The 27,227-nt window shown below is 38.0% G+C and overlaps 1 protein-coding gene across 2 annotated transcripts; it reads left to right on the top strand.

Moving 5' to 3' along the window:
* The first annotated feature begins 5,012 nt into the window (after positions 1-5,012).
* CCDC34 (coiled-coil domain containing 34) lies at positions 5,013-26,419 on the top strand. Of its 2 annotated transcripts, XM_040067012.2 has the most exons (7): positions 5,013-5,208; positions 9,615-9,747; positions 12,035-12,142; positions 22,700-22,858; positions 23,316-23,457; positions 24,731-24,841; positions 26,172-26,419. In XM_040067012.2, exons 1-7 carry the CDS (start codon positions 5,024-5,026, stop codon positions 26,246-26,248), a joined length of 915 nt encoding a protein of 304 aa, XP_039922946.1. In that variant the 5' UTR covers positions 5,013-5,023; the 3' UTR covers positions 26,249-26,419. The 2 variants fall into 2 exon arrangements, with proteins under 2 accessions (XP_039922946.1, XP_039922944.1); XM_040067010.2 differs by lacking the exon at positions 26,172-26,419 and having other exon boundaries at positions 24,731-26,161.
* Positions 26,420-27,227: the final 808 nt, after the last annotated feature.

Raw genomic sequence — 27,227 nt, 5'->3', positions numbered from 1 at the left:
ATTTACAGGGTAATATTTTTAATTAAAAGCACAATGCAGATTTTTTGTTTTATATGTACTCTTAAGTAATTTTTAATTACATAAACACTTTTGATCTTTTACTGTTAGCATGAGTTTATTTTTTTAGCAGGAGATTTTTTCAATATTACCTTTCACCTATTATACTGTAGAGCCTGATTTAACACTAGACTTCAGTTGAAGATGATTCAGTAAATAAGGAAATGAAATCTGAAATGGGATCTGAGATTGCTGTTTTCTGTACCATTGTATACTGTAAGAACTTGCAAGGTGAATGGATATATTTCATATGTCGCACTTACACACTACTCCAATGCAAAGTAACATCGTTTAGGTTTTATGTCAGAAATACTAGTTAGTGGTAACTGCGGTGTTTGCTATAGAGAACTAATTTTGATTTGAGGGTAACAAAATATGAAGTGTTTCACTGGTTTCCAGTAACAAAAGCATAATGTGTGTTCTGAAAATTCCAGCCCAAAAATGAGCACGTAAATCTGTTACTATCTGATGCTTTAAAAGAGAAAAAGACTTTTTGCAGAACTATAAAAACCAGTTAAATAAGCCAAGGCTGTTCAAAAGCAGGAGGGTGTGATCTCCAACTAACATAAAACAGCTGGGTTGAGTGGGAGTCCTGCCAGTGATTCACAAAGATGTGATTTTAAATTAAATGTGTTACAGAGTTCCTGCATATTCCCCCAGACAAGAGACATTCTCATCTCGAGGCCCTGTCCCTTTAAAGCAGATGGTTCCACATCTGCAGTCAGCAGAATCTGGGCTGGGACTAGCAGTGTATACAGTATACTGCAGGATGAGAATACATCATACCATGAAGGAGAGTGAAGCAATCCAGGACCTCTCAGGTTTCACAGCCTTTAATCAAGCAGAACAACACATTCAGGCACAAAAATAGCCAGTAGACAAGTATAGGCAGTGTTCCTTGAGCTCTGACATGGAGTGTGAGCCAAGTAGCTTTCTCCCTTGCTCCCATGCCTGCCAGACTATTTTTCCTTATGCTGGAAATTCTGAAGACTTAAGAAGACTTTTAAGAAAACTTGAATTCAACTATATTTGGTTCAAATTTTCTACTTTTTTCAAGGTTGCAAGTAAAATAGTATTTTCTTCAATTTTAAAGCTTGATGTCTATGTCTCTGTTTTCTCTGTAAATTTAGTAAATTTTTTTCCATGTTACTGTTTTATGCTTCTGTGTTCTTTAATGTCTAGTAGGGAATTAGACATTACATCTGTAAGCAATCCGATCTCATTCTTTTCATTAAATTTGATTAGTAATCATCAAGTTGAACTGAGAAGTTTCCTTTTGCTGGCTCTTGTGTCAGTCTTCAGAGACTCAGCTCATCAGATTACAGTTGAATTTCTAAAACGGAACGATTTCATAAACAAGAGTTGGCAAACCACGGTGCTTAGTGATTGAGTAGTTGATTTGTGTCTAGAATATGAATCTTTTCTATGTCTCTTACTGAAGGAATTGCTTTCTTGATATTTTATGTGTAAAATGCTTTTTTTAAAATACTGTGGGTGATTATTAGGGAATACTTCCGAGAAATTTGTCATGAGCATTTCGTTGTTCAGAAACGCTGATTTACCATGACCATGCAGACAGAAAGTATAGGTCTGTGAACACATCATGCTATTTTTACTCTGAATTTTACTCTCTGTTGCTAGAAAGCTCTAAGTGCTTATTCTATAGTCTCTGGCAGTGAGCTAGCACTGGAAGGATGAATGTAGTTTTTGTAATTTCTTTAGTGAGAAATTAGGATGATTTTTCACACTGGTATCAACCATATGGGCATGTATATATGTTTATTCACTACATTTAGTTGTTTGCAGCAATTTCTGTGCTTCATTGTGGCAGTTTGATTTTGCCTGTGGGTTTTAGCAGTGTTGGCCTGTAATTCTTGCCAGGGTAGCTGTTCCTGGCATTCAGTTCACAGAATTAAGGTTTTGCCATCCTTGCAACATGCCATTTATCTTGTCAGTCATTCTGTGGCATAGGAATTGTGTACCCAAATCTGCAGGATTGTTATTTCAATGCTTTTTTACAAAATTACATTATTTGGGCTCATACCTTTCCTGTGTTAACTAGGGCACAGTGGCTGTGGAGCTGGCTTGACAAGTTGGGCAAAATGGTAAGAGGGATAGTAACAATATTATTTTATGTTTTCACATCTCTTCAAAGTTGGAATGCTTCTGCCATTCCAGCAACAATATTTTAATTTCCCAAAGGGTGAACTGGCTTTTGCCACCCTCTCTATGGGCAGTCTCGATGCATAAACTCTATTAGCTTGCTAAGATTTGTTAATAGAAGCTATTTGCCAAATACCTGTTCCTACATCCTGAGAAATTCTCATGTTCTGTATAATAGGACAGGAAGGGAATAGACAAGCTCAAATGTTTGTGTTTGACAAAATTGCTACTGCCTTGCCTTGAGACATCCATTTCATAATTTCTGGCTATTCCAGGGGATGTAGGCCTCCATTTGAAGTGAGAGATGCCTAGTGCAGTGAGTTCCAGAAGTCCTCAATTTGAGGAATTCTGAGACTGAGACAACATGGGGCTTTTCATTTTTTATATTCATTTATGACAGTTGCCAGTCTTCACTATGAGATGGGCTTTAAGGTCAGGGAAGGTTTTCAAGCCTTCCTGAGATGTTTTGAAATTCCCTTGGTCTGCAAGCCTGTTGAAATACTTGGAAGTTTTCCTGCTTGCCATGACACGGAGCTTTGCTCACAGTGCTTGGGTAGCCATGGAGTGAACAACTTTGGTGCTTAGCTGAATGCAGCATGTATACAGAAGCTCCTGTAAAACCATAGGTGGTTTGAGGTATTGAATTGTGTCACTTGTATCCTAAGAATTCAGGCTAATTTGAAATTTTCTTCCTGTTGTAACTTGGCATGAAATTTAGATTCTAGTCATATTCTGTTGTCTTCAATACTTGAATCATCAATTTAAATTTTTTAACAGATGTAATTGGTTTGTGAGATACTATGCCTAATCATACTTGATTCTTTATTTTATGATAATCAGCTCAGCAATCTACCACAACTGTACGGAGTTACTTAAGCAACATGAGCATCAATTTGGTGCACAGTGATGTATTTAATATTCTGGGGTGCTTAGATCAGAGATGTATTCAGACATTTTTTGTGTGTTTTTTCAGCTTGCTGGAAAACAGTTCTGTATGATCATCTGGTGATCAGTGATGCAATAACATATGTTTTTTTCTTACAGGAACCATAGTGTTATTTCTCCAACCTGTCAAAACTGCAGTTCCTTGTGAAATGGTAAGCCAAATGCAGAAGCTCCACCACTGAAAGGGGCCAATCCCAGATGCCTTACACCTCACCTCTGCCTCTCCCTTAGTTTGTGGCTGTGTATTTCTGTTGCTTGCCTGGTTTTGGCCACAGCAGTTGTCTGATACATCCCTGAGCTTTGGCTTGCTCAGACCACAAGTTGTTTGGCCAAATATTTTTTTACCACTTTAGTAAGGTTTTGTGAGACAGTAAAGAGTCCAATGAGCAAGAGGGAGGGAGAAGTATGTGCTCCGGAGAAATAGGAGAGATGCAGCCTGTTTGTAAAGAGAAATTACAGATTTGGGTGCCTGTCAGTCTGCAGCCCAAGCACCAAACATCCCATCTTAAAAATTTCAAATATGATCATTTTAGGCATCTTTTAGGACTGTTAATGATGGCATTGAGATATATCCTGCGTCATGGCACTCATTTTTGGTGGTGTCTAGGTGTACATAATGGTTCTATAGATCTGATGACCTTTTTGTATCATTCAGCTACTGAAATTCAATTTTTATGGCAAGTCAGTTGCCTCAGATGTCACAATTGTCGTTCTTGATTAAGACAAAGCGTTTTTAATACTGTTTCTTATTTTTCAACTTGCCTAACCAATTAAAAATACATTTCTTGTTAAACTCACTTGAAGAATCTTCGCAAGAACAATTAATATAGCTGCCAAATTTACAATAATTTTCAAACTCCTGTATCTCATGTTAATATCAATAATGCTACTGCTCAGCCACAACAAAATTTCTCAAGGTTTTATAAAAAATTAGCAACCGCTCATCAGTAGTTATCTTCTTGGTTGATGAAATTTGAAGATAATGAAAAGCTTTGGTAGTGCAAATGTTTGTTGCTGATCCTGATTAAGATTTGGCTAAAAGGGGGAGTTGGGGGGGGGCGGTTAGGATGGCCCAGATTAAGCAAGGAAAGGGGGACTGCATGTTCTGGGATTTGGAACCCAAATAGAAGGCTGACAAAGGATGTAGTAGCAAACAAGGGTAGGAATATATATAGATATATAATCTGACCTATTTATGACAGATAGTTGTAGATCCACTGGAGAATTAACTGATAGAGCAAAGGACACCGTTTTCCTAGCACAGATGCGAATGAAAACCAAGTCTTTAGAACTTTGAATAAGAAACAGGATAGTAATTGTGAGGACTGAAACAGGATTTCGCAATTTAATGCAAGTAGAGATTACAAATTTTGACTTGGCTGTTGGAAAATGTTGATTTTTTTTTTTTTTTTCTGATGTGTTGGGATTGTCACCTGCAGATGCGGTTACCGGTTCCCGTTTATTGGACTGGTACGTGTGCAAAAACGTGAAGGAACAAAGAACAACTGTGAAGAGTCCCTATAGATTAGCATACGCGTGTCAGTGATCGCCCTGGAAATGCCGTGGCCAGGCACGCCGTTTCGGGCCTGCTGCCTCTTCTGGGCCGAGGTGCCTCCATCAGATCCCATGTGCAGGGAGGACTCGACTCAGGGGTCAACAGCGTGTCAGGGGCCGTCTACCCTGACCCCGTCTTTCCTCTGTGTCTCTTTCCCCTCGCTCCTGGCCGCACCGGGCGGGGCGGGAGTGCGACGGGGCGGGGCGGGCGCGCGCGGACGCGAGGGCGGGCGGCCGTGGCTGCAGGGGCCGTCGGGAGCGTGGGCAGCCCCGCCTCTGCCGGTGACCGCCGCGGGCCCCCGCCATGAGCGATAGCGCCCGGCGCCTCGGGACCGACGGGACCGAGCCCCTCAGCCCACCTCCCACTGAGGGCGAGGACCCCCTCAGCTCCCCCAGAGGCTCGCCGCTCTCCCTCGCGTCCCGCTCCAGCTCCCCGGGCTGTGAGGACGAGGAGCGCGTGGCGGCCTCCCGCAGCCCGCAAGGCGATAGGTAATCCCTGCGGCAGGCACCGGGCACGGCTCGGGGCTGCCCTTTGCGGGCCAGCCGGGCCCCTGCGCTCGCCTCCCTCCGCCGGAGATCTTGGGAACAGAGAGTTATTTTACGTAAACACGGGCTTGTTCGCATAGATAAGCGCTGTAAGCGCTTTGTTCCCTTTTAGCGTCTTGGAAAGTCTTCTCCGTGGTGGTAACTCAGCTGAGTATTTTATGGGCTCATAAACTGTCTATGAGCAGTTGGCCTGAGCCTGATAAAAAGCTACAGTCTTTTCTGCCTTTAATTTAAACGTGTTTGCGGACTAAAGGGCTGTTTTGCATAGTGTATATAGCTGGGTCCAGAGTCAGTTCTATGTTTGCATTGCACAGCTCCAGCTCCGGTGGCTTAATCTTACTCCATTTTAATTATATGCAAACATTATATGCATTCTTTTTTGGGGGGGATCTCGTTGACTTGACAGGAGAGTAAGTATTCTTACTCTTCCCTTGAAAACAGAAGGGGGAAGAGCAGGGAGAGCCTATCCTGTTCTGGAATACAACTTCGTGATGGAAACTTGACAGGCTTGTGCAGTAACTGGTGGTGAATCTAACTAGCAAGGCTAAACTGAGCTAGAAGTGTCAGTGGAGTAAAGGACGGACAGCTGAGCTTCGTGTGGGTGCAGGTTTCCACATGGGCCTCAAATTTTCATGGAGAGCAGTGAAGGAATATGAACCACACTAAACTTTACTTAAAAGCGTTTCTTTTAAAAGGTGCTAAAAGTCCAGGGAAAGAATGTTCACGTGTCCTCAGAAGCTTCAGATTGAAGAGATCACCCAGTTTATGGTCCCCTTCTCTTTCAGTTTTTTCTGTTACCCTCTCCATATACTATTTCCCAATAAGCAATTTTGTTCATGCACCTGAAGTTCTGTTGCAGTTTGTTCAAGCTACATGTCTTTGCAGCTTCAGAGGCTGTTTGAACAGCTCCCAACTCTTGGGCCTGTTGCTGCAGTATTCTCTGGTAGCAGTAAGAGGCAGCTGAAGACAACCTCTTTTACGGCCTGAGTTGGCCGGTCTTACTAAACCGTGGGCAAAATAGATGCTTTGCTGATGCAGGACACTGCCTCTGAGTAACGCTGCTGCTATGTTGTACTAAGTACCTGCCAAGTGTTCATACAGCAGCTTTCTGTGTATAGCTGCCAAGATCTCAGAAGTATAAGAAAGCCACTTCTTATGTAGCCCCCCATGTATGCATGAACTCTGGATCTTTTTGTTGTCGTCGTCCTCTTAAAACTACACAAAAATTAGCTGGAGGCAGATACTCAATGTGGGAAATGCAATATTTGCAAAAGAGAAAGGGTAAAAAGAAGGCCTTGTTAATGGTGTTAGGCATTTTCATGCTTTTGTTGTGGATCCAGTTTGATGGTGTGACCTTATTGAATATATGGCAAATGATAATCACTGTTTTCTATTAATCAGACTTCAGGTCTAATGCCAAATTTGTCTAGTTTGATTTAAAATACTTATTTCAAAATAAATGTGCACTTGAGAATGGGGTATTTAAGAAGTCTGTTATTTTAAGTATTTTGAAGAAGTTCATAAACTGCTAGAATTTCAGAAAATGGTTGTGTTAAATTCAAGGTCTTGTGGTTTAAAATGCATCGTTGATGTCCAGGGAGAGTGTGACTGGTGGCTGCAATGCACACCAAGAAAGACTAGGTTCTAGTGCTATCAGAGCTTTAGACACAGTATTGGAGAAGTGTTTCTCCTGACAGGTCTAATACTGAGTTTGTTTTTTCTCTGTTTAAGCTTCATTTTCTGTTATTTCTTGCTCGTCTACACTAAGTTTTTAATCTAGTACTGTGAATAAATTTTTTGTGAAGTTGCCAGCTTGAATTTGTGAGTACTGATAGAAGAAAGGACATAATAAATACTATTTTTCCTAATTATTCATTCTCCTAGTACTTTTTCTAAGGTTGGTTTGTCAGTCGTGTTCCACTACGTGCCATAATGCAAATCACGCCAAAGCAAAAGAATGTATTGAGGAAGTATCCCTGCCCAAAATGTCAAGTCTGTACAAAGTTACAGGATTTTTTCCTGAATGTGAATGTATAATACTTTTATCCTTTAATAAACTCTCAGAAACTTATTTTCTTACAAAATGTGTTATTAGGCATTCTTAAGTGGCATCTCTTATTATATGTATGTGCTTAAAAGCTGTCTCTGTTAAATTTTGGTCTTTATTAATGCTGTAGCATAAAAGCCCTAGGATGCAGCAGAATGTGTTTGGACTGTGCTGGGCTTTTGAATGTTTGGTCTGTGCTGCTTCTGTCCTTGCATTCTGTGTGTCAGGGTGTTCCTGTCAGTTCTGTTATTCTGCGTTTTGCACTGTAAAAATGGGTTTGTCTGGGGAAATAAACCTGTTTCAGGTAGATTCAGTGTAAATCAGTTACCCTGACTGGACCAGTTAACAGTCCTGTTAGTGCAAACACATATGGGTAAAAAAACAGGGAGAGTAGGACAGAATTCCCCATCACTGATGTTGTCCGCAAATGCTTTCTACCACAGAAAACATATTCTAAAGATGACTGGGACAGAAAATGTGCAGTTGAGTCCTGGAGTACTGTTGTGTCCTGGTGAATATGTTGTACCTTTATATTGAAAAAAATCCAGATATCTTACATTTTAAAATTTGGTTTCTGGAGTATTTGCATAATGTGCTTGTTGGATGCTACTTCTGTAGCTTAGGTTCAGCAAACAGAATTCATCTCTGTAATGAAGTATGTATGTAGGTAGGTATTTCCAGAGCCTGAACATCCATATGAAATAGTAAAGTGAAGTCTAGTTTCACTGCTTTATTCTCAAGAAAAAATTCTGTGGCAGATAGAAGAAATCTTTCAAAGAAATCTCTTGGCACATTTTCATATTTTGCTGACTTGGACCCTGGTATACTGTGTTACTTATTAAATAGCACCATGTATAGAATATTATAAAAGATATATCTAAACTGGGGCTAGGATTGCTGCATTATTCGTGAGTCAGGAAGATGAGTGACTTATGTAAGATACCCTATGAAATATCTAATAGAACCTTGTATAATACCATCAAGTATTATATGTGTCTAAGGTTTGAAAGACAGGTATCTGCTAGGGAGGGGAGGGGCGGGGCCTCTCTAGGAATGGGGAATTCCAATCCCCTCCCTCCAAGTTATTATAATTTAGAAGATTAAAGTGGCAGGGCTATGGGGAAAGGAGTAACAGTTCTTTACTAGTAAGTATAACAAGGCAAACAAACAACAACAGCTACAGCATTAATAATAAACAGAACCAGGAACCTCGAGGGGCTTTGTTTCACAAAGCCCGGGGCAGTCTGATCCTTTGGGACTCCGAGAGCACCAAGCTGGAGCGGTGGAAGCTCCCGGGCTGGTGGCTGGAATGGCAGGATGTCCCTGGCAGGTGGGGGAATGTCCCGGCAAAGTGAGCAGTGCTGAAGAAGCCGCGACTCCCGGACAGGGCTGGCCCAGCTCCTGCAGGGCAGGCAAAGGGGCTCAGAATTCCTGGGCACACGAGCAGATGATGGTAGATTTCCCAGGACTGGACTTCCTGCTGAGAGTGGACTCCTCCCGCAGCAAGCAGCAGCCTGGCCATCCTCTCCGATGCCGAGAGCAAGAAGAAACCCCCAGCTCCCCCAGCCCTGTCCTTCTCCCTCCCCCAAAACTTCCCGCTCCTCCCCGGCCATGATTTTTGTGTTGGTCAAGCACTCTCTAAGCACCATACTTAGTCTCTTAGCAACTTACGGGGAAAAATTCTTTAAGACAAAAAGGAACAAACCTAACCCCCAACATTATGCTAGCTATGTTTCTTAAGCACATTTCCTATGAAGGTGTTTTAAGGTGGAAAATTTACTGGATTGAATGGATGGATTTGTAATGAATGGATTCTTAATGCTGATGTTGCTTGATACCAAGTATTCACTTGTATAAGACTTGAACAAAGAAAATAACATTCTCGCTTTTGTTTTGCTTTTGCTAAAGTCCACTTGATGCATAGGGCTTCTTGTGACCAAGGATAGGATGTTAATGTTAAATCTCTCTTTTTCCTTGGCTTCCAGATGTGGGAAGGAAAGTCACACTTTGATGTTACGGGTATTCTTTTTGTTTAGTTCCTAAAATGTAATGTTTGAATCTGTTCCACAGTTTAGAATCACTAACAAGCTAGAACTTAGTAAGTAAAATGTAGAATGTAAGGGGAATGGTAAGAAGTGCATTATAAGTGTCATTTATCCATTAGGGAGATTACTAAGCAAGTAGAAAAATTATATCGTCATATTATGCCATAAAAGAACTTTTTGAAGATAGTAATACTGTTTAACTTTTCAATCAAGTACATTATAGATAATATTCTCTTACGTTTCTTTTTTTAATTCAGGAGGGCTGAACACTCTGAAATAGCAGGGGGGAGAAAAGTGTCGCCTTTGAAAGATAACCTGTCACCATGGGAAGAATGGTTCATTGGCAAAGAGGCAGAGCTGCGTTCCCGCTTACAAGCTAGAATTGCAGAGGTGATTATGTCCAGTTATTTTGATTTTAAGTCCAGTAGAAGATAGCAAACACAGGATTTTCTTTTCCTTGGTTGTAGAAACACAAGTAGTTGTTTTTTCCTCTTTTTTTTTTTTAGTGTCATAGGCCTCCATAGTGTTTGCGTTTGTCAGTGCTGGTGTGATTCATTTTATGTGGATTTTCTTTTGCTAAATGTTGCTTCATTGAACTTGAGCTGTATTATATTTTGTTTATCCAACTGTCAGGTAATGGTTCGATGTTAGAAGATTATAACATTTGTATAATTACTGCCTTGATTTTCATCATGGGTATGTATGCCTGCATGTAGGTTGTAGAGCAAAAGTGGGGTTTGTGCTGATTGTAAGTATGCCAAGCTACTTGGTTAGTTTTGAGGCACAGTATTGTTACCCACTTAGCACACAATTTTACAGCTGTTTGGTGTCTTTTCCAGGATAGGGATCCCTGTTACAGCATTTTTTTGCCATCATTCTATCTTTTGCCCCCTTGCAGATGAACAATTCTTAAGATTCAGGGCTGGAAAACAATTAAGTGAGAGCACTCTGTCTTTTCTTGATTACTTTGTGGCTGCAGTTAGTTAAATTATACTGTTGTTGAAAATCAAACGGGAAGTACTGGGTAGTGACTAGAACAATCACATCAAAATTAGATAATGTTTCACTTTAGTTACTGATTAACTATTTGACCTTGAATGTTTTCCTAGCTTTTCTGTGATTATCTGTAAAGTGGATATAGCATCTAGCTACTTCATATTGTTTATAAAACACCTACCACTGGAAGGCTCAGGAACAGAATTTTACAGGTCAGCAGTACACCAAAGTAGTTTGCTAAACTTGAGGAATATGCTTTGATCCATCAATCCACATCCACCAAACGTTTCATGACTTCCCATTTATATTCTGGGTATGTAATGTCAATGTAAGCTAGCAGATGTCTCTCAGCTAAGTATTAAGAACAGTCATAGAACAAGCATTACTTAAAGCCATGTAGAAAGTAGTCATATAGGTAAATATTTTTAGTTTGTAAGATTTTGAAAACAGTAAATGTTAAACTGCAGCAAGACAGTAGGAAAAGCTTATGTTGGGAGGAAAAATATAATCCACATTTTTATAAGATGCCAGAAGAGAATAAAATATGTGATATATTTATATTAAAAATTATTGCTACGTTTGCATATTATGAATAATCTAAAGTGATATCGTGAGAAACAGCTGTGAACTCCCAGATATCTTGCTGACATTAGTACCAAGTCTGCCCTGAATGTCAAAAATGTGGATAAACATTTGGAGCGGAATTAGGTTGGGTCTTCTAAGGTGCTTACAGTGCCATCAGCTTTTGCATAAACTGCGATCCCTGTAGTACAGGAACTTGTTTTGGAACTCAAAGGAGGCATTATTTGCTGTAACTTTCCCTCAATACAGCAACAACTGTATTTTCAAATCATGTCTGTCTTGTGGGTGTTTGAACTTTCTGTAAGCTTCTATTGATATTCTACTAAACTGAAATTCAATGTTGTAAGAAAAGGGGGTTCTCGCTGAAACAGTCTGCAGTGTAGACAGTTTCATGGGAATAATTCTATCGGTATGTGTTTGAAGGTATGAATTTTCATTGAAAATTAGCACTTTGTATTCATGTTACTGTCGGAGAAGCTAGACATCTCAAATTGTCTCCTAAGTTACGTTTTTTCTTTATTAACTTCACTGGAGAGATACAAATTATTTCATATATACTGTATGTCATATAAATATACTTTGAAATTTCTTCTGTCATCTTCAAAATAAAACTCCTGTTTCAAAATTTGCTAGAATCTGCAGTAATTTTGGCTTTAGTAAGCCTGGGGTTAAGCCCTAGATTTCGAGTAGTTCTGGTACTAAAAATCAGAGATTAATATTTCACTTAGCTTTTGATACTTTCCACAGTGCAGAGCAGTACACAATGTAAATTTTAAATGTTGCAGGAAAGTACTGCTGCAAATTAAGAGTCTGCTGACTAAAAAGGCATTTCAGTTAACAGAGGAGTGATTTGATACATTTCATTGCTTCCAAAGCCTAATTAAAATATGTATTTCCAATTCATAAACTAAAAATTATACATTTTCATTGATTATATTTCATAGTATTTCTGTGTTGACTATCATTCTTCTTCTCCAAAATCCTAATGAAGGAAAAATACCAAAATCAAATGCTTACATTGTTTTAACTGCAGCACTGTTGCCAGTATTGCTTTAAATGGCCATCACGGATTTGAAATATATACTTTTTCTGTAATTAGGAAATGAATAAACAGCTTGAGAAAATGAAGCAAAATCAAGAGTGTGAAAGAAGAAAAAGGATAGCTGAAGAGAAACACAAGGAGTGGGTCCAAAAAAAGAGAGAAGAGGTAAATATTGCTTTGACTGGAAATACTCTAGTACGTGCCATGTGTGAGTAAGCCTGTGTAAAATTTACTCAGGCTGTTTGGACATCCATGTTTTCAGTTTGCTAGTAAATGGCTGCTTTAACCGAAAATTACAAAGAACATGCCAAAGCAGCTAAACATTTTTTCAAGACTGATTTTTTTTTTTTTTTTTTTTTCTGTAAAGTGCAAAGGGATTTGTTTTCTGAGTAGTCAGATAACTGACAATTGGTGGACATCTTGTTCAGTAGCCTTCTGGTGATGATAGCTGGGGTTTTGGTCTTTAATGTACCCAGACTTCCCAGGTTCAGTGCCCAAACATTGTTGGTTAAGCGTACATCTTGACTGTGTGCAATGTTTTGTACACCAAGTAGATCCAGAAGGATTTAGTTAAATATCACCATGGACAGGCAAAGAGTATTTACTGTAGGATATAGTTTAGCAGGGATAATTGAGGTATCGGGCCAGATTGAAGGAATTCTCAGTAGCACAGTTAGTAACAGGGAATTCCTTCAGTCAGTAATTAAGTTCTGGGTGGGATTAAAAATTTAAGTTCTCTTGAGGGGGTGCCTGAGTCCAGGGTCAGAAACAGAATCATGATCTCACTGGGGCTCTGTAACAGCTGTGTCACCCCAAGTGAGCCTTTGCGCTGGATGGCAGAAATGAGAACGCTTGGGACACCAGGGCACGTTCAGCCCCGGGTAGTTCATGGCGTATGTGTTCATCATCTTATGGTCTGTAGCAATACCAGTTGTTCACTGTTCTGTGCTTCCTGTTTCTGAATAAAACCAGATGAAAAGTCACTAAAAATACCGCAAACAGCACTAGCTGGGTTGGATGGGCAGACCTCATACCTTTGTTTTCATGATTTTAGAACTCCTTCAGATTCAGCCTTGAACCACTGGAATAACATGTATTTAGATCTAACCTAAGTAATCTTTAGTTAATGCTGGTTGGATAATTGGCAAAAACTCTCTGCAGAACCTATCCTGCCTCTATTAATTTATTATCATTTATATTACTAATTAAAGTACACAGGAAAAAGTTAGATTTATTAATCAGCACATACAATTCCATTTTTTTCTTCCAAAATTAAATTTAGATGAAATTAAATTCTGGGGTGTGTATAACTGTTCATTGTCTTGGAGGAGTTGGTCTGCTCTTAAATAGTTCCAGTTCAAAAGCAGAAGTTTTTCCTCCTGTGCTCCTCCTCATTACCCTGGCCACCTCCTTCAACTTCCATAAATTTCTACTTATTTGGGTTTTCCTTGGAACTTTGTGGATTTAATGGTTAACAATTTATGTTCTGTTGTCAGTGGGATTAGGAGGTCTCTTTTTATGGTAATCAAACCAGCCTAGAGGACAGGAGAAAAAAAATGCCTGTGTCTGGACTTTATCATATTATGTTTGGAAGCCGAGGGTCATCCTTAGAGCATGTCCCAAGTGTTTAGAAAAGTAAGCTGATTTTCATTTAAATCAGATGATTCATTGGCCAGTCTTTCCTATAAACCACACTCAAATCAAGGATAAACTGAAACTTAAAAGCTTAGCTGTCCATAGGATAGTAGCATTTGTGCTCTGCATAGACTGTCACACTTCAAGTTTCCGCAAGATTATTTGTGGATCTGGACACAGGACTGAAGGATAAATATGTCAATTCAGTGACTAAGATGCCTCAGGATTTCACCTGTAGTTAAGGTGAGAGTCAGGAGCACTGACAGTTGATAAATTTTCTTGGGGAGCGTGTATGTATCTCCTGTTTGGAAAAACACTTCATTTCCTCATAAAAGTATCAAAAGATACTTCTTGATGCAAAACTGCAGTATTTTTTACTGAAATTTGCATTAAGCACTCACGTTTTTGAAACTCAGTTATTGATTCTGAGCCCTATGTGTAGAGTGCAGAAAATGCTTTATTTGGCAAGAGGCAGTACTTTCAGGGATCCTATCTCTGTAATGTCCTGTCTTGGTTTAGGGCAAATCCGGGAGATAAACCCCTGAATGGGTCTCTCCAGGGATCTAACCCAACCGGTCCAGTACAGAACTTCTTCAAGAAAAGTGGAAAAAAAACTATTTTACTTAACAAACAAAGTGCATACAAATATAAAGAATGAATAGTATGAAACAATAAACCCTCTCCTTCTGAAGTGAGATGGCAAACTGAGAAAGTCCTGCCATTGGTGTAGCTCGGCTCTCTCTCCAGTCTCTCCTCAGTCCCAGTCTCTCCGCGCTGCTGGAAAATGCCGAGGTCCAGGCCCCGGTGGGCCGCAGGTGCAGCCCCAGTGCTCCCCTGGGTTTTCAGTCCAGAGCAGGTTTAAACAGTTCCAAGAAAAAGGAAAAAACAGTCCAGGGAACATCTCTGCCCTAGCTAGCTGAAACTAACTAAAAGCAAAAAAAAAAAGTCTCTGTCCTGCAGTCTCTCCAAGCCTCCGCCAGAACACCCCAGCCGAAGAAAGAATGTGTAGGAATCAGGCAGTTTTCTTATCTCAAAATAAACCTCCACGCTTTCTCCTTGCTCTTAGAACCAGTCTTAAAGGCACAGAACTCAATATACAGCACAAACAGAACAGACGATTGGGGATACAAGCATCATAAAGTTACCCTAGGACATCTCCACGAGTCTATATCCTTTTCTATTGCTCAATACTGTAGTGATAAAGAAAGTAAGGCACACTTGAGCATACATGAAACTTCTTCCTTCATCTTGAGCATCCAGCACCAGGAGACACTGCTGGAAGAGTCTTTGTACTGTGAATGTGAGAGACGTTTATGTAAGAAGTAAAATGTTTGAATATGCATAGAAGAATTCTGGTTTCCTGTATATCAAGCCAGTATTCTTGCATGGCAGTTTTAGTTGTGATGCTCTCTCTAACTGTTAATATAGTCCTTCACGGTGAGGTTAGGGAAGCAAGCTTGAACACTGTTTTTGTTCACTATTGTTTTTTTAATTATTTAATATAGATTAAAAATTATATGCTATTATGGTTTTCTTATTCCTCTAATCACTTGACAGAAACTATTTTTAAAGTAAAGGAATTTCTATGTAAATAGCTTTTGTAGTTCTTAAAAGTTTTAAATTAACTAGAAGTAATATTTTGAAATAATTGCCATCAAAGAACATTCTAAACACTGAAATATGTTTATACAAATATTTGTTAATTGCAAAATATTTCAGCTCACTAGGAATTATAAACTTAATAAAATCAATTTTTAGGCCCTATCTTGGACCGAATAATGCCTTTAAAATTTTCAATAAGATAATGTATCTCTCCTGGACAAAAAGTGTCTTCCTTTCTCTCCCTCTTGAAGTTGAGCCATTTGTGGGCGAACAGTAAATTGCCTGTTGACTTTTAAGCAAGTATCAATTAAAATATTTTAACTTTAAAATAACTCTAAGCATGCTTTTGATTCCAGAAGAAAAATGAACATAACGTGATTCTTATGTAAGTAAAACTTTTATTTCTGAGTTACTGTTAGATTTATTGATAAAAATGAAGTGGTTAGAAATGCTGAGCAAGTAAATTTGGTGTTCAGTTCCTGTCTTATGCAAATTTCTGATCCTGTAATGTGAAGTCTCTTTCATTGTTATCATCAGCGGTGGAATTGAACACATTAGTAAGGTACCTGTACTCGCAAAATTACAAATTAAATCAAGTACTGGTTTTTAAATCAAAGTGTGAAAGGCTTTTGAGAAATGCACTGTGAATGCATGGACTATGAAGAGCCTGTAAACTGCCATGACTGTTTTACTTTAACATTGTCATCACAGTCAGAACCTCTTAAGAGTTATTGCTGAATAAGATATTAGGATTAAAGGTTAGGCCTGATGACAAGAGCATTTTGATTGCATTTTTAAAAAATTAACTCTGATGCAGTGCACTCTACCTCCTGCAATCTAATATGGTATCTTAAAATCATATTTAATCCATCTTTACTGACTCTGCAAAGCTGCTTAATTTTTACAATGTCAACAGAACATGAACTTAGAAATATCTAGAGTATTCAATTCATATATATATATGTGCGTGTACATATAAATATTTATACAATATTGTTGTGGGTTAGCCCCAGGAGGCAGCTGAGACCCCACATAGCCCCTCACTTCCTCCCACCAGCTTGTATTGCTGAGCAGTATGGTCTGGGATATCCCTTGGGTTGGTTGGTGTCAGTTGTTCTGGCTGTGCCCCCTCCCAGCTCCTCCCACTATGCACTGGTGGGATGGGGTGAGAAGCAGAAAAGAGCTTGAAGCTTTGTAGGCACTGCTTGGTGATAACTTGTGTTATCAACAAACGCTGTTTTGTTCACAAATACAAACGCAGCACAACAGGAGCTGCTGTGAAGAAAATTAATTCCATCCAAACCAAAACCCACTACATGTGTTTTGCATATGTTTGCAACAGTAACATAATCCCCAGAGGAATACTTGCATCCCAAAATAACTGTAATTCTGAAATTCATTTTGGTAGCATCCTTGTATTTAGTCTTTGCATGTAATTCTCTATGCTGTAATAATGTGATACCTAGCAAAGTTGTAAGAGCACAAGTAATGAAGTTACAATTTTCTGTTGGAAAAAACAGTTATTCTAATACCAATCTAATAGTGATCTAATACTTTCTGCATTGTTGAATGAGAATAAGGCAGCATTTCTTTTTTCTTTTTTTTTCCTTAAAAGTAAATATGACCAAACAGGCATTAAAAATAGAATTTGGGATGTTGAAATGTTTTTATTGTTCCTTTCTTTTCAATAAGTCCCCTTTACTTACTGAAAAATATACTTTTTAATAGAAACTAGGTACAATATGGAAAAGTTCTGTTTGAATGCTTTTTCATTGAAAATTTTGTTCTTACCATTTACCATGCTGTTGGCTGATAGTCCTTATCAGAAGCAAAAAGCAGTAAGAAGTATATGAAAGCCTAGAACCAATACACTGTATAGTAATGAATGACAGTGTTCTTGAAGCTGACTTCCCTTTTGGCTGTGTTGGTTCCTCCCAGAAGAGACGCCTAGATGCCAACTCTTACACAAAAGGCTTTTTGTTTAATGTGTATTTTATCTCAGCATGGTTAATACAGAGCACAGATTGTTCAAATAGCTTGAGCATGACTTTCAAGTTCAAAAGCTATGCTTGCTCATGCTCTTTGTTTTATCCAATGGATTGTTAATTATTTTGTGAGGAATGGTACCACTGCCACAGAAGGGGTGGAAGAATCCTGTCATCCCAGCCTGCCACCTGGGACATGTTGAAAATCTCCTCTGGCAGAAATGTATGAAATCCAGGTTAATGTTCTTACAGCTGAACTGTTGTTGAGTCAAAGTACTGGTTGCTAATGTAGAGCCTGATGTACTTTGGTTTATGCTGACAATTAGACTTGAAAGAGAAGCTAAGATGCCCACCTTTTTTAAGACTGAACTCTTTCAAGTTTGTGAAGGAAGCTTCTAGTAGAAATGCTTTCCAGTCATGAGAACCAACTGCATTTAAGAATTAAAATCTTCTGTTTACATACCTAAGTCTGTCTTTACAAATCTAAATTTTTTTGTGAGTCCGGGCTTAATTTCTTAAGAGTTTGGGGGTTTTTTGTTTGGTTGGGATTTTGTTTGGTTTTGTTTTGGGTTTTGTTATTTTTATTGGTGTTTGTTTATTGAGGTGTTTTTTGCATATTGTGGGTCTTTTACTCTCTGGACCTGAAAAGTCTTTACACAGAATTTTTACACGAACTTTTTTTGTGATGTCATCCATTACCAATGTCATAGTTATAATATAAGGTTGTACCTGAATCTTAATAACCTTTAGATTTCTGTAAGTAGAATGAATTTCTCATGATGAGTGTTAGAATGAGTTTTAGGTGGAGTTTTGGAAGAGGAATTCTGTGTGACAGATGAACATGAGTGCTCATGTATTTCATCAGCGTTCGTGGAGTCCACATTCTTCTGAGGATCCCAAGAGGGTTCCAGGAACCAAGTACACTAAAACCTTATGCTTGTCACATACATTGAGTCCCCACATGAAATGAACACAGTCTGGGAGAAAGATCCAGTAATTCTCCAGTTCCTAGACTGCAGTGGGGTCTGCACTGACTTTGAACTTCAGCACTATGTTGATATAAACCAGCTTGTCAGGAGACATCTGCAGTGCAGACCTTTGTTGACCTCCTTTCTAGCCTCTTGTTGTTTTCATGTGGAAATTCTAGAGACATTAAAGTATTATTGTGGGCTAGGCTTGGTCACTGAGTTGTGTTATAGGGCAAAATTGAAAAGTTAATTACAGTTGTTTGAACGACCCAGATTTCCAAGACTGCCAGAAGTGGTTGATGTCCATGATTGATGAGGATAAACAGGTAAATTTGGATGTATGTTCTGAAGTTGACAATGTGGGCTTTTCCTATATTTTGCCATTGATCAGCATTAACTGATGCCAGAATATGCTAGCTAAGATGTCAGCAAATAGCTGTGAAAACTTATCTGTGAAAAAAAAAAAAAATGTTGTCACATTCTGCAGACCATAAGATAGAAGGGATTGCTTTGAGAAGTATCTTAAAAATATCAATCACGTCATTAATTTCTGGAAATATTTCTACCCAGTGACAGTCTACGTAGAAAATGAAGAACAGAAAGCACCACTTCACACATTCCAACCTCTCATTTAGTCATTGATGTGAAAGTACAGAAATACATATTTTAGTAGTTTTCTTCCAGTTGGCTATAATGCCTATGTTTCAAAAGCAGTTAGGATGTTTGGTTTTTTTTCCTGCATGGAAAATTATTTTTTGTTTCTGCCTTCTGTCAGGAAGGAAGTGGGACGCTTCTTCAAATTTTAAAATCCTTTGACCATTCCCCACATGCACGTAGATCTGATTTTTCTTGAAAAGTACGGACTCAGTAAGACACGTGCTGTGAGTTGAGTCACCATCACTGCTCTGTGGGACAAATGTTTGTGTTGGGTTGGGGATTTCCAAGTACTGACCCTAACCAAGACTTCATTAGGTTCTGAGACTTCAAAGAATCAGAGTACAGAGCAGTGAACCTTCAGGGTAGATTTGTATCCTTTCTCCTTAATGATGTGCTTGGGTAGGGTGGCAGGAGAGGAAGCCTTTCTTGCAATGAGTAATTGAATGTTTTACAATCAATACCTTAATTTATGTAATACTCACAACCATATGTTAGTGTATGTAAATTTACTAGAACACAAGGTGAAAGAGAATTTTTAAAACCTGATCTAAAACAACATGGAGCATAAACAAATAATTTCTTCCCTCACATATGCATGGAAGGAAAGTAGAAGAATGAGTGAAGAACATGTACATTAGTATGCACATTCATAGCATTTTTGATAGATTTTTATAATGAGAATGGGAGAAAAGCTGGGACAATCAGGGTGACACAAGCTTGACATGCAGCAGGTTACTAAAGCAGCTGGGAAGTGGTGTACACTGACTTTATGAAGGAAAATCTGTTCTGATTGTGAGAGAAAGCAGAAAAATTTCTAGACAGTGTAAAGTCTGCAAATCTGCAGGGAGCTCCCTGTCTTAAGGATGTCTCACAGGAAGTAAAACTTAGCAATAGTTGTGACTTACATGGTAGTGTGTATGGCATGTCATTGCTTACATTGGACCTAATTTAACTTTGAGTCAGCCTAGATAGTAGCTATACTAATCTAATTATTGTGATTTAAAATACATGATTTAAGAAGCTTCCTTGTCTTTCTTTTATAGTATTTAGAAAGAATTTTAGTCTATATTCTGCTTATAATGGTTTTCCATTATGGAACCATTCCCCTAGGTATGGAAATAGCCTGTTTTTTTCAGTTTTCTGCTATATTTATTTTCATGTATTTTATATGATAAGACCCTTAGCTAAAGACTGTAGTTTTGGATGATCCTTAGTTTTGTAACTTAATTTTATGTATGTCAGAGGTAGGTCAGCAAACAACAAAATATGCAAAATCTTTGAAAGCCACCTTCTCCCAATCACTGATTTCACATATATATCTCATGTACGTTAATGCTTTTTATGTGTCCCAGACAATCATTCTCAACCAGTCTCAAAACTGGAGTTATTGGCGCATTTGGGGAGTATTTAGTAATGAAGAGACAGAAAAACAGCTCTGAACAAAAGAGATTGAGATGAATTTTAGATAAACAAGGAGGAAAAGCTTAGACAATTGGTTATTTGGTTTTTTTTCAGGAAGGTGGTGTTTGAATAATTTGCCAAAAATACATTTTTTTTCTTTACAACATTTTAAAATATAGAAGCATTTGTTTCATGTTAAGAAGGATCTTGTTTCCATGCCTCATTAGCATAAAAACCATTTCAGAATCTCAACTTTTTTTAGTTCCCAGAATGAAATGTATTTTTTCATTAGTCTTGGTTGTAAATAGTTTTATCACATGTACAGGCTTCAATGTTGTGAAGTCGTATTACTAAGATTAATTGTTTCATAATTCTGTGTAGTTTTGCATTCCAGAATATGCCTTGAAATTGGAGTGTATTCATATTTGACCATTTTCTCTACACTACAAAACAGATTAAGCCAATGTTTGCTAGAATGTATCAGAAGTGAAATGGAAAAAAAACCCACTAAACAACAAAAAATCAAAGAGAAAATAGCTAGAAAACTAGCTAAAAACTACTTGCCATTGTTTTGTGAAATTGTGTGCATTGTGTACACTAAGAAGTCTTTGTCCTCAAATAAGAATATTTGACAAGAGTATACTGGACCAGTACTACTGAAAGTATCCTTATAATTTTAGGTGAAGAAACATCCACCTTGGAGATTATGGTAGAGAGAGCTAATAAAGCATAGCTTGTAAAAGGAGATGGGTGGGGTGCGGTGAGGGGAAATCCCACAGTGCCTAGTATAGCTGCTGATGTTAAAATTGTAGTAATGCTTCTGGTGTTGGCAAACAGAACAGGATACACTAATTCCAGCGGTTCTGTACACTGGCTTCTTTCCTGGCAGAAATGAGGTAAGTGTGTTGCAGAGCAATATAAGCTCAAGTTTTTATTCTCTGTGTGCTGCTTTATTGGATTGTTGGTAGTTTTGGTGCAGGGGGACAAGCACTGAACCAGCAGGTACCCTGTTTAGACCAGACTGAAGGAATTGTGGCGGTCCGCAGCTGCAGTATTACGGCTTCTGCTTCATAATGCGTAGTTGGATTTTCCGTGAAGTGCAGTAAACCTGGGAAAAAGGTGGGGGAGGGGCACATGGGGAGAGCTCTAGTTTTCTGCCTTTTTGTTCTTTCAGTGGGGAAAATGATGGTATGTAATGGTAAAATGGGAAGGGGAATATATTTCTGCTTTTCTTGAGAATGTGTTTTTCCTATATTTCATTTATTTATTATACTTTGCAGCTGTAATTCTAGACATTTGATACCCATGCTGCCAACTGAAATAATTCTGAGTTAGTATAAGTTTCTGCTAAATTGCATATCTCCTTTGTTCAAGAGGAGTGTGCAGGGAAGTGTGTAAGTAGAAGATTTCTTAAAAGAAAAACAACATATTTTTTCAACAGCTCTTTTCTATTAAGAGGAAACTGGTCTTAAGTCTTGTGCCTCTCCTCCAAGTCATGTGCACAGCTTATCTGATAGATTTTTGCTTCTGCATGTGTATGTCGTTGTTTCAGAGCTAAGCGAGTTAAGCAGAAATAGTATCAAATCAGTAGATTCCAGACACTTCATAAAGGTTACAAGAAACAGAAATGAGAGCTATTATTATTCTTCAAATGAAAATACCTCCCTCTCCAGATCAGGAAAAGGCCAGTGGATACATGGTTGTTTGCTTAGAGAAGGATCCTTAGAACATTGCTGTTGGATATACACACACTCTGAGAAGATGTAGAAGTGAATGATACCTCTGGTGTATTCCGTGTTGCAAATCAGACAGGCAGCAATTTCACTCCACATTCAGGTTACCATTTTGCCTACCATAAAATGTGTTCTCTCATTTTCCCTTTGATAATTTGAACACATAGGAAGTGTGTAGATTGATTTATTGAAATAGTCCCCATGTGAATAAACTAAGGAGTATTAAAAACTTAAGAGAATACCACAAAATGTGAACTGGATTTTTATGTGAACTTTTTTTTTCCTATTAATTTGTGCTTAAGTATGCTGAACAATCTGCATATCTCAGTGACTCTTGGAAGGGGACAGTTTATCTGGCTTCCATTTGGAACTGTAGTTTGCTCTAGATTTCACTGGCAAGTAAAGCTAGTGCACCACTGATGAGAACTGCAACATGTAATTCATTCCCAGAAATATTGAGACATGTCTGAAGTGTTTAAAAATCTCTGAATAAATAAAACAGAGTAGTAAACCTGAGGAGACCTGAAATTAAAAATTTTATAATCTTTTTTGACAAGTTTACATGTCTATCATACCTGGAATCTAGCAATGAATATGTTCTGACTTCAAAGAGCTTACAATATCACGTATTTTTTCAGGTTTATGATAATTCTTTGTCATTGTGTAATAAAATTAACTTTATTCCTCAAAAGAATTACTCATTGAAAAAACTATTCTGTTTCTTTGATATGTTTCACGTAGGAAAGAAGAGAAAGGAAACAAAAGCTGAGCAAAGAAATGGTGGAAAATGCCGCAAGGGAACTAGAAAAAATGCAGCTACAAGAAAAGGCTGACATAAAGTATAAAGAATGGTTAAAGAAGAAGAGAGCTGAAGAGGCAGAAAAGAAGAAAAAAGAGAAGGTATTAATGAACTGATCATTTATTTGGATGGAGTTACTTAATCTGTAATTATTACAGATTAAGATTTGATCTATTCAAATCTTACATTGAATATACTGACGTCAAATGGCTGTGTTGTACATGAAGAAAAATCTTTTGAGAGTTGCAGTGTTAGTGCATTAAAGACACTATGGTATGGCCAGCAAGGTAAGTTGCATATTAACACATTTTGTTAATAGCCTTTGATCTCAGGGAAACACTGGAGTAACATGGTGGCTTGGGGTTGAGTTTGTGGGGGTTTTTTTCAGACTTAAACCAAAAAGTGCATCTTTTCCATTGTTAGGAAAAGGTGCTTGTATTTGAAGAAATACTTGAAATGTACTCAGCAGTCTGGAAATCTGCAAAAATTATTTATGATTTTGTGTACATTGTACAGGGCTTTGTCATGGGGTACCTTAATTTTTTTTATTATTTTTAGGAAAAAGAAAAAGAACAGGAGGCTGAGCTACAGGAGAAGAGAACAAGATCAGAGAAAATCTTTAAGGAGTGGCTGCGAAATTCTAGAAATAAACCACTACCTGCTTTAAATGGTTATGGTTTCCCACATGGGAAGTCTACAGGTTTGTACATATAGTACACAAATATATAGTGACTTTGGTTTGTGGTTCCTTCTAATATTTTAATGCACAATGAAGGCTGTTTAAGATACTCATCTAGTATTTTGGCACATAGGAATGATTACTTACACTGTGATATAAGTCAGGGAAGCAGATTGAGACCTTTTGTCTATTTTTCTTAGCCCTTTTTTATTTGGGAGAAAAATTACATTATTTGAGATAATTATGTGGCATACCAAATTATGATTTTATCTTATTTTTCTTACCAGGCTTAGGAATCACAAGAGCAAATCACTGGGTCCTGTGAAGCAAATTAGTTAAGTCAGCATCCTTGTAAAGTTAGTTTTTGTGTTACAGAAGGTGTGTGTCTTCCTAGCACCCCTGAATCCCCATTAGAAAAAAGGTGGGGATTTGAGACACAAGAACAATTAGAAGCTGACAGAAGTCCTGTCTGAAATAGGAGACCTGTATTCTGAGCTTAAATTTCCTTTCTGTTTTTCTTTTCACCTGCATGTCACTTCCTTGGCTTCTGTAGTCCTATTCCTTTTTTTTGTTTGTTTGAAAACATGTTACTTTTCTATGCAGCAAAAATAATTGCTTCTATTTGACTTTGCAACAGAAATAGTTTTGAGACCAAAATTCTGGTCTCTGACTATTTTAAGAAACATGTGAAACATGTAAGCAGGTGAACAACCTTTATTCTTCTTCTGTAAAGAAGAATTTTATTTGTATTTATTTATTTATTTATTTAAATATTTGTTTGTAAATATGTATGTATTTAAATATTTATTTATCACTATTATTTGTAAATAGTGATCTACCTTGCTGTCATGTTTTGGTTGGACCTGCATTACATACTGGCAGCTGCAATCATTTATTTAAATGATTTTTGAAAAATATTTGTGTACTCACTTGTGTCAATATAAATTCAGTATAAAGTATTACAAAATTTGAAGTGTATCCATCATGTGGTTGGATAAAATAAAGTAGCCAATTTATAGGCATTTACAGTTTTTAAGAACACAAAGGATTGGGCATGCAACCTGCTTATTATTTCAAGTAGAAGTGAAGAATATGCCAATAACTGTTTAAAAACCAAAAAGGTGGAATATTTATTATTTTGGATCACTTAAATTATGTGATGTGCCTGTGCTGTCATTCTCTGAAGACATTGTTGTGTTGTATTTAGTTCAGATAATTATTCTAACTGCTTGCATTGGAAAGCTTGTAATGTAAATATTCCTTCTTTGTTATGTGTGTTTTCTAAATGTTTTAGGGAGTGCTGATAGAAATTTGTATCCAGTTCCAGCATATTGTAACCCCATTCCTTGGAAACCAGTACATGTACCTCCTCCAAAGGAAGACAATGTTCTTGCCGTGAAGAAGAGTAAGAGACCTGTATCTTGTCAGCCACATGCATCTTTACCAATGGTGATTTCTAAGCCAAAGAGTAACCCTTGTATTGGATCCCTGTGCAGAAAGAAGTTATAGTCCAGAAAAAATGTTCTTACAGTCTTGAGCAAATTGGGCCATAAATGTGAAGCTCTATGTAGTTTTATGTCCAAAGCAGATTGCTTTGTGCCTTTATTTTTTTATTTCCATTTTTGTGAGTAGGTTTTGTGTTTACTGCTATTTGGCCAGTCAGGCTTTTTTGTGTTTTTTCTATATTGCATTTTAGGTTTTGGTTTTGGTTTGTTTTTTTTGTGGGTTTTTTTTTTTAAATTAAAAAAAAAAAAATTGTAATGGGACTGTACCTCAATGCCAATAAAATGAACAGGACTGTTATTTCCTTTCCTCTCTTGTTGTTGAAGAAGTTATTTTGAATAGATAATTATTCTTTTGAGCAACAGTATTAACTAGGTTATTTTAAAGATGCTATTTGTAACAAATTTTAACAATTCCTGGCTTAATGCAGAAGGAATTCAAGGCCTGCATCAGTTCCAGGGTTATCATGTCATTGGGATTACAGAGATATAGCGGGATAGCTTACATTGCTGGAGTACCACAACAAATGGATGCAGGCTCTTAAGGGAAACAGAGGCTGTTTGCTGGACCTGTACAAACCAGGGAGAGCTGGTCAGGGATGTGAGTTTGGGACCAGTAATGACAGGGTAGGTAGGTTGGTAGGGTGCACCTAAGAATGCTGAGGAAGTGGCAAATGTCATTATAAGGATACACTCAATTATCTTTGAGAAGTCTGGTGGTAAGGGGAGGTTCCTGAGAACTAGAAGAAAGTGAATGTCAACCCAGTCTTCAGGAAGGTTATATATGCCAAACTAGAGTCTGCCTCACCTCAGTTACCTAGATAGATGATGAATGTGGCAAGTGCAGCCTCCTTGGCTGCTTGAGGAAGTGCATTGCCCAACAAAGGAAAGAAGTCTCTTGTACCATAACTATTTGAGACCACATTCGGAGTGCTATGCCCAATTCTGGGCATGCCAGTAAAAGACTGACATTGATGTTCTGGAGCAAGCTCAGTGAAAGGCCATGAAGATGATTAAAGGATTGCAGCATCTGACAAACAGAAGCTGAGAGAGCTGTGACTATTCGCCATGAAGGAGAGAAAGTTCAGTAATGTCTGAGCAATGTCTGTAAATACTTGATGGGTGGAGAGAGAGAGCAGACCCTTCTCAGTAGTGCCCAGTGAGAGGAGAGGCAGTGAGTGGAAATCAAAATACAGGAAATTCCATTTAAACATGAGGCAAATTTTTTTCCAGGGAGAGTCATTGAATGCTGGAAGAAATTGCCCAGTGATGTTGTGGAGTTTCCATTCTTGGATATTCTCAAAATTTGACTGGACATAGCCCTGAGAAACCTTCTCCAGTTGACTCTCTTTTGAACAATGGAGTTGGACTAGGTGATTTCTAGAGGTCCATTCCAATCTCAACAATTCAGTTATTAATAATGAAAAGGAAAAAGCAAAAATAAAGACTTATTTTTCCTGTTGCAGTTGTATCACTTTGTGAAATACCTTGTTATCCTTTAAAAGTTACAGTATTAAAAAGTATATAAAAGTATTATAAAAGTATTATAAAATTTATGTGGTATAAAAACACACTAAGACACATTCTGGAATGTAAGTGTTCTACTGATTCTAGTTTTGTGTTTAATAGTATGTTTTAATTTCTTCAGAGCAAGCTGTGAAAAATAATAAACTATCTCATATCAAGTTAATACTTAATACATTACTTGTACCATTACTTTGAGTGAATCAGCTTATACAGTATGCTTGTGTCTTGGTTTTGAAAGACAGTTGTCTGCCTGGGAAAGCTAGAGCTTTCCTTGGAATGGAGAATATAAGCCTCCTTCCTTCTAAATTATTATAATTTTGCAATTAGGGGCTTTCAGGCAAAGATATGGAAATAGAAGTAACAGTTCATTACTAGGAATATTTAAAAAAAAAAAAAGAAAAAAGAAAATATAAATGTAGTAGTACGAGAAACAAGGAAGCAAGCAAACAAAAATCCTGGAAAAACCCTGAGAGAGTCAGGGATATGACCTGGCAACCTTTTGGTCAGGGTGTTGGAAGCAGTCCAAATAAATCCTCCTGGAGTAACAGATGTGGTTCTGTGGAGTAGAGATGGTCCTGTAGAAAATCTAGAGGTGGTGAGATGGGTCCAGTCTTCCTCTGGCCATCCAGTGGAAAAACTGGATGCCTTGTGTCCTTCAGTCCCAGTTTTTATCTAGCTAGGAACAGTTGGCTGCCCCCCTCACTGTGTGGAGCATCTCACAATGGGGTGATGGAATGTGTCATGTCACTGGTGGGCCCTAAT

This window comes from Hirundo rustica, chromosome 6, assembly GCF_015227805.2.
Source record: "Hirundo rustica isolate bHirRus1 chromosome 6, bHirRus1.pri.v3, whole genome shotgun sequence".
Lineage (NCBI taxonomy): Eukaryota > Metazoa > Chordata > Aves > Passeriformes > Hirundinidae > Hirundo > Hirundo rustica.
The sequence above is the reverse complement of the archived record's forward strand: the minus strand, read 5'-3'. Positions and strand labels throughout refer to the sequence as shown.

What these genes read in the sequence shown, in the direction of transcription:
- CCDC34 (XM_040067010.2), top strand. Translation starts at nt 5,024, where the DNA reads ATGAGCGATAGCGCCCGGCGCCTCGGGACCGACGGGACCGAGCCCCTC. An exon ending in CGCAGCCCGCAAGGCGATAG is followed by an intron (nt 5,209 to 9,614) that starts GTAATCCCTGCG and finishes TTTTTAATTCAG; the next exon opens with GAGGGCTGAACACTCTGAAA. An exon ending in TCCAAAAAAAGAGAGAAGAG is followed by an intron (nt 12,143 to 22,699) that starts GTAAATATTGCT and finishes TGTTTCACGTAG; the next exon opens with GAAAGAAGAGAAAGGAAACA.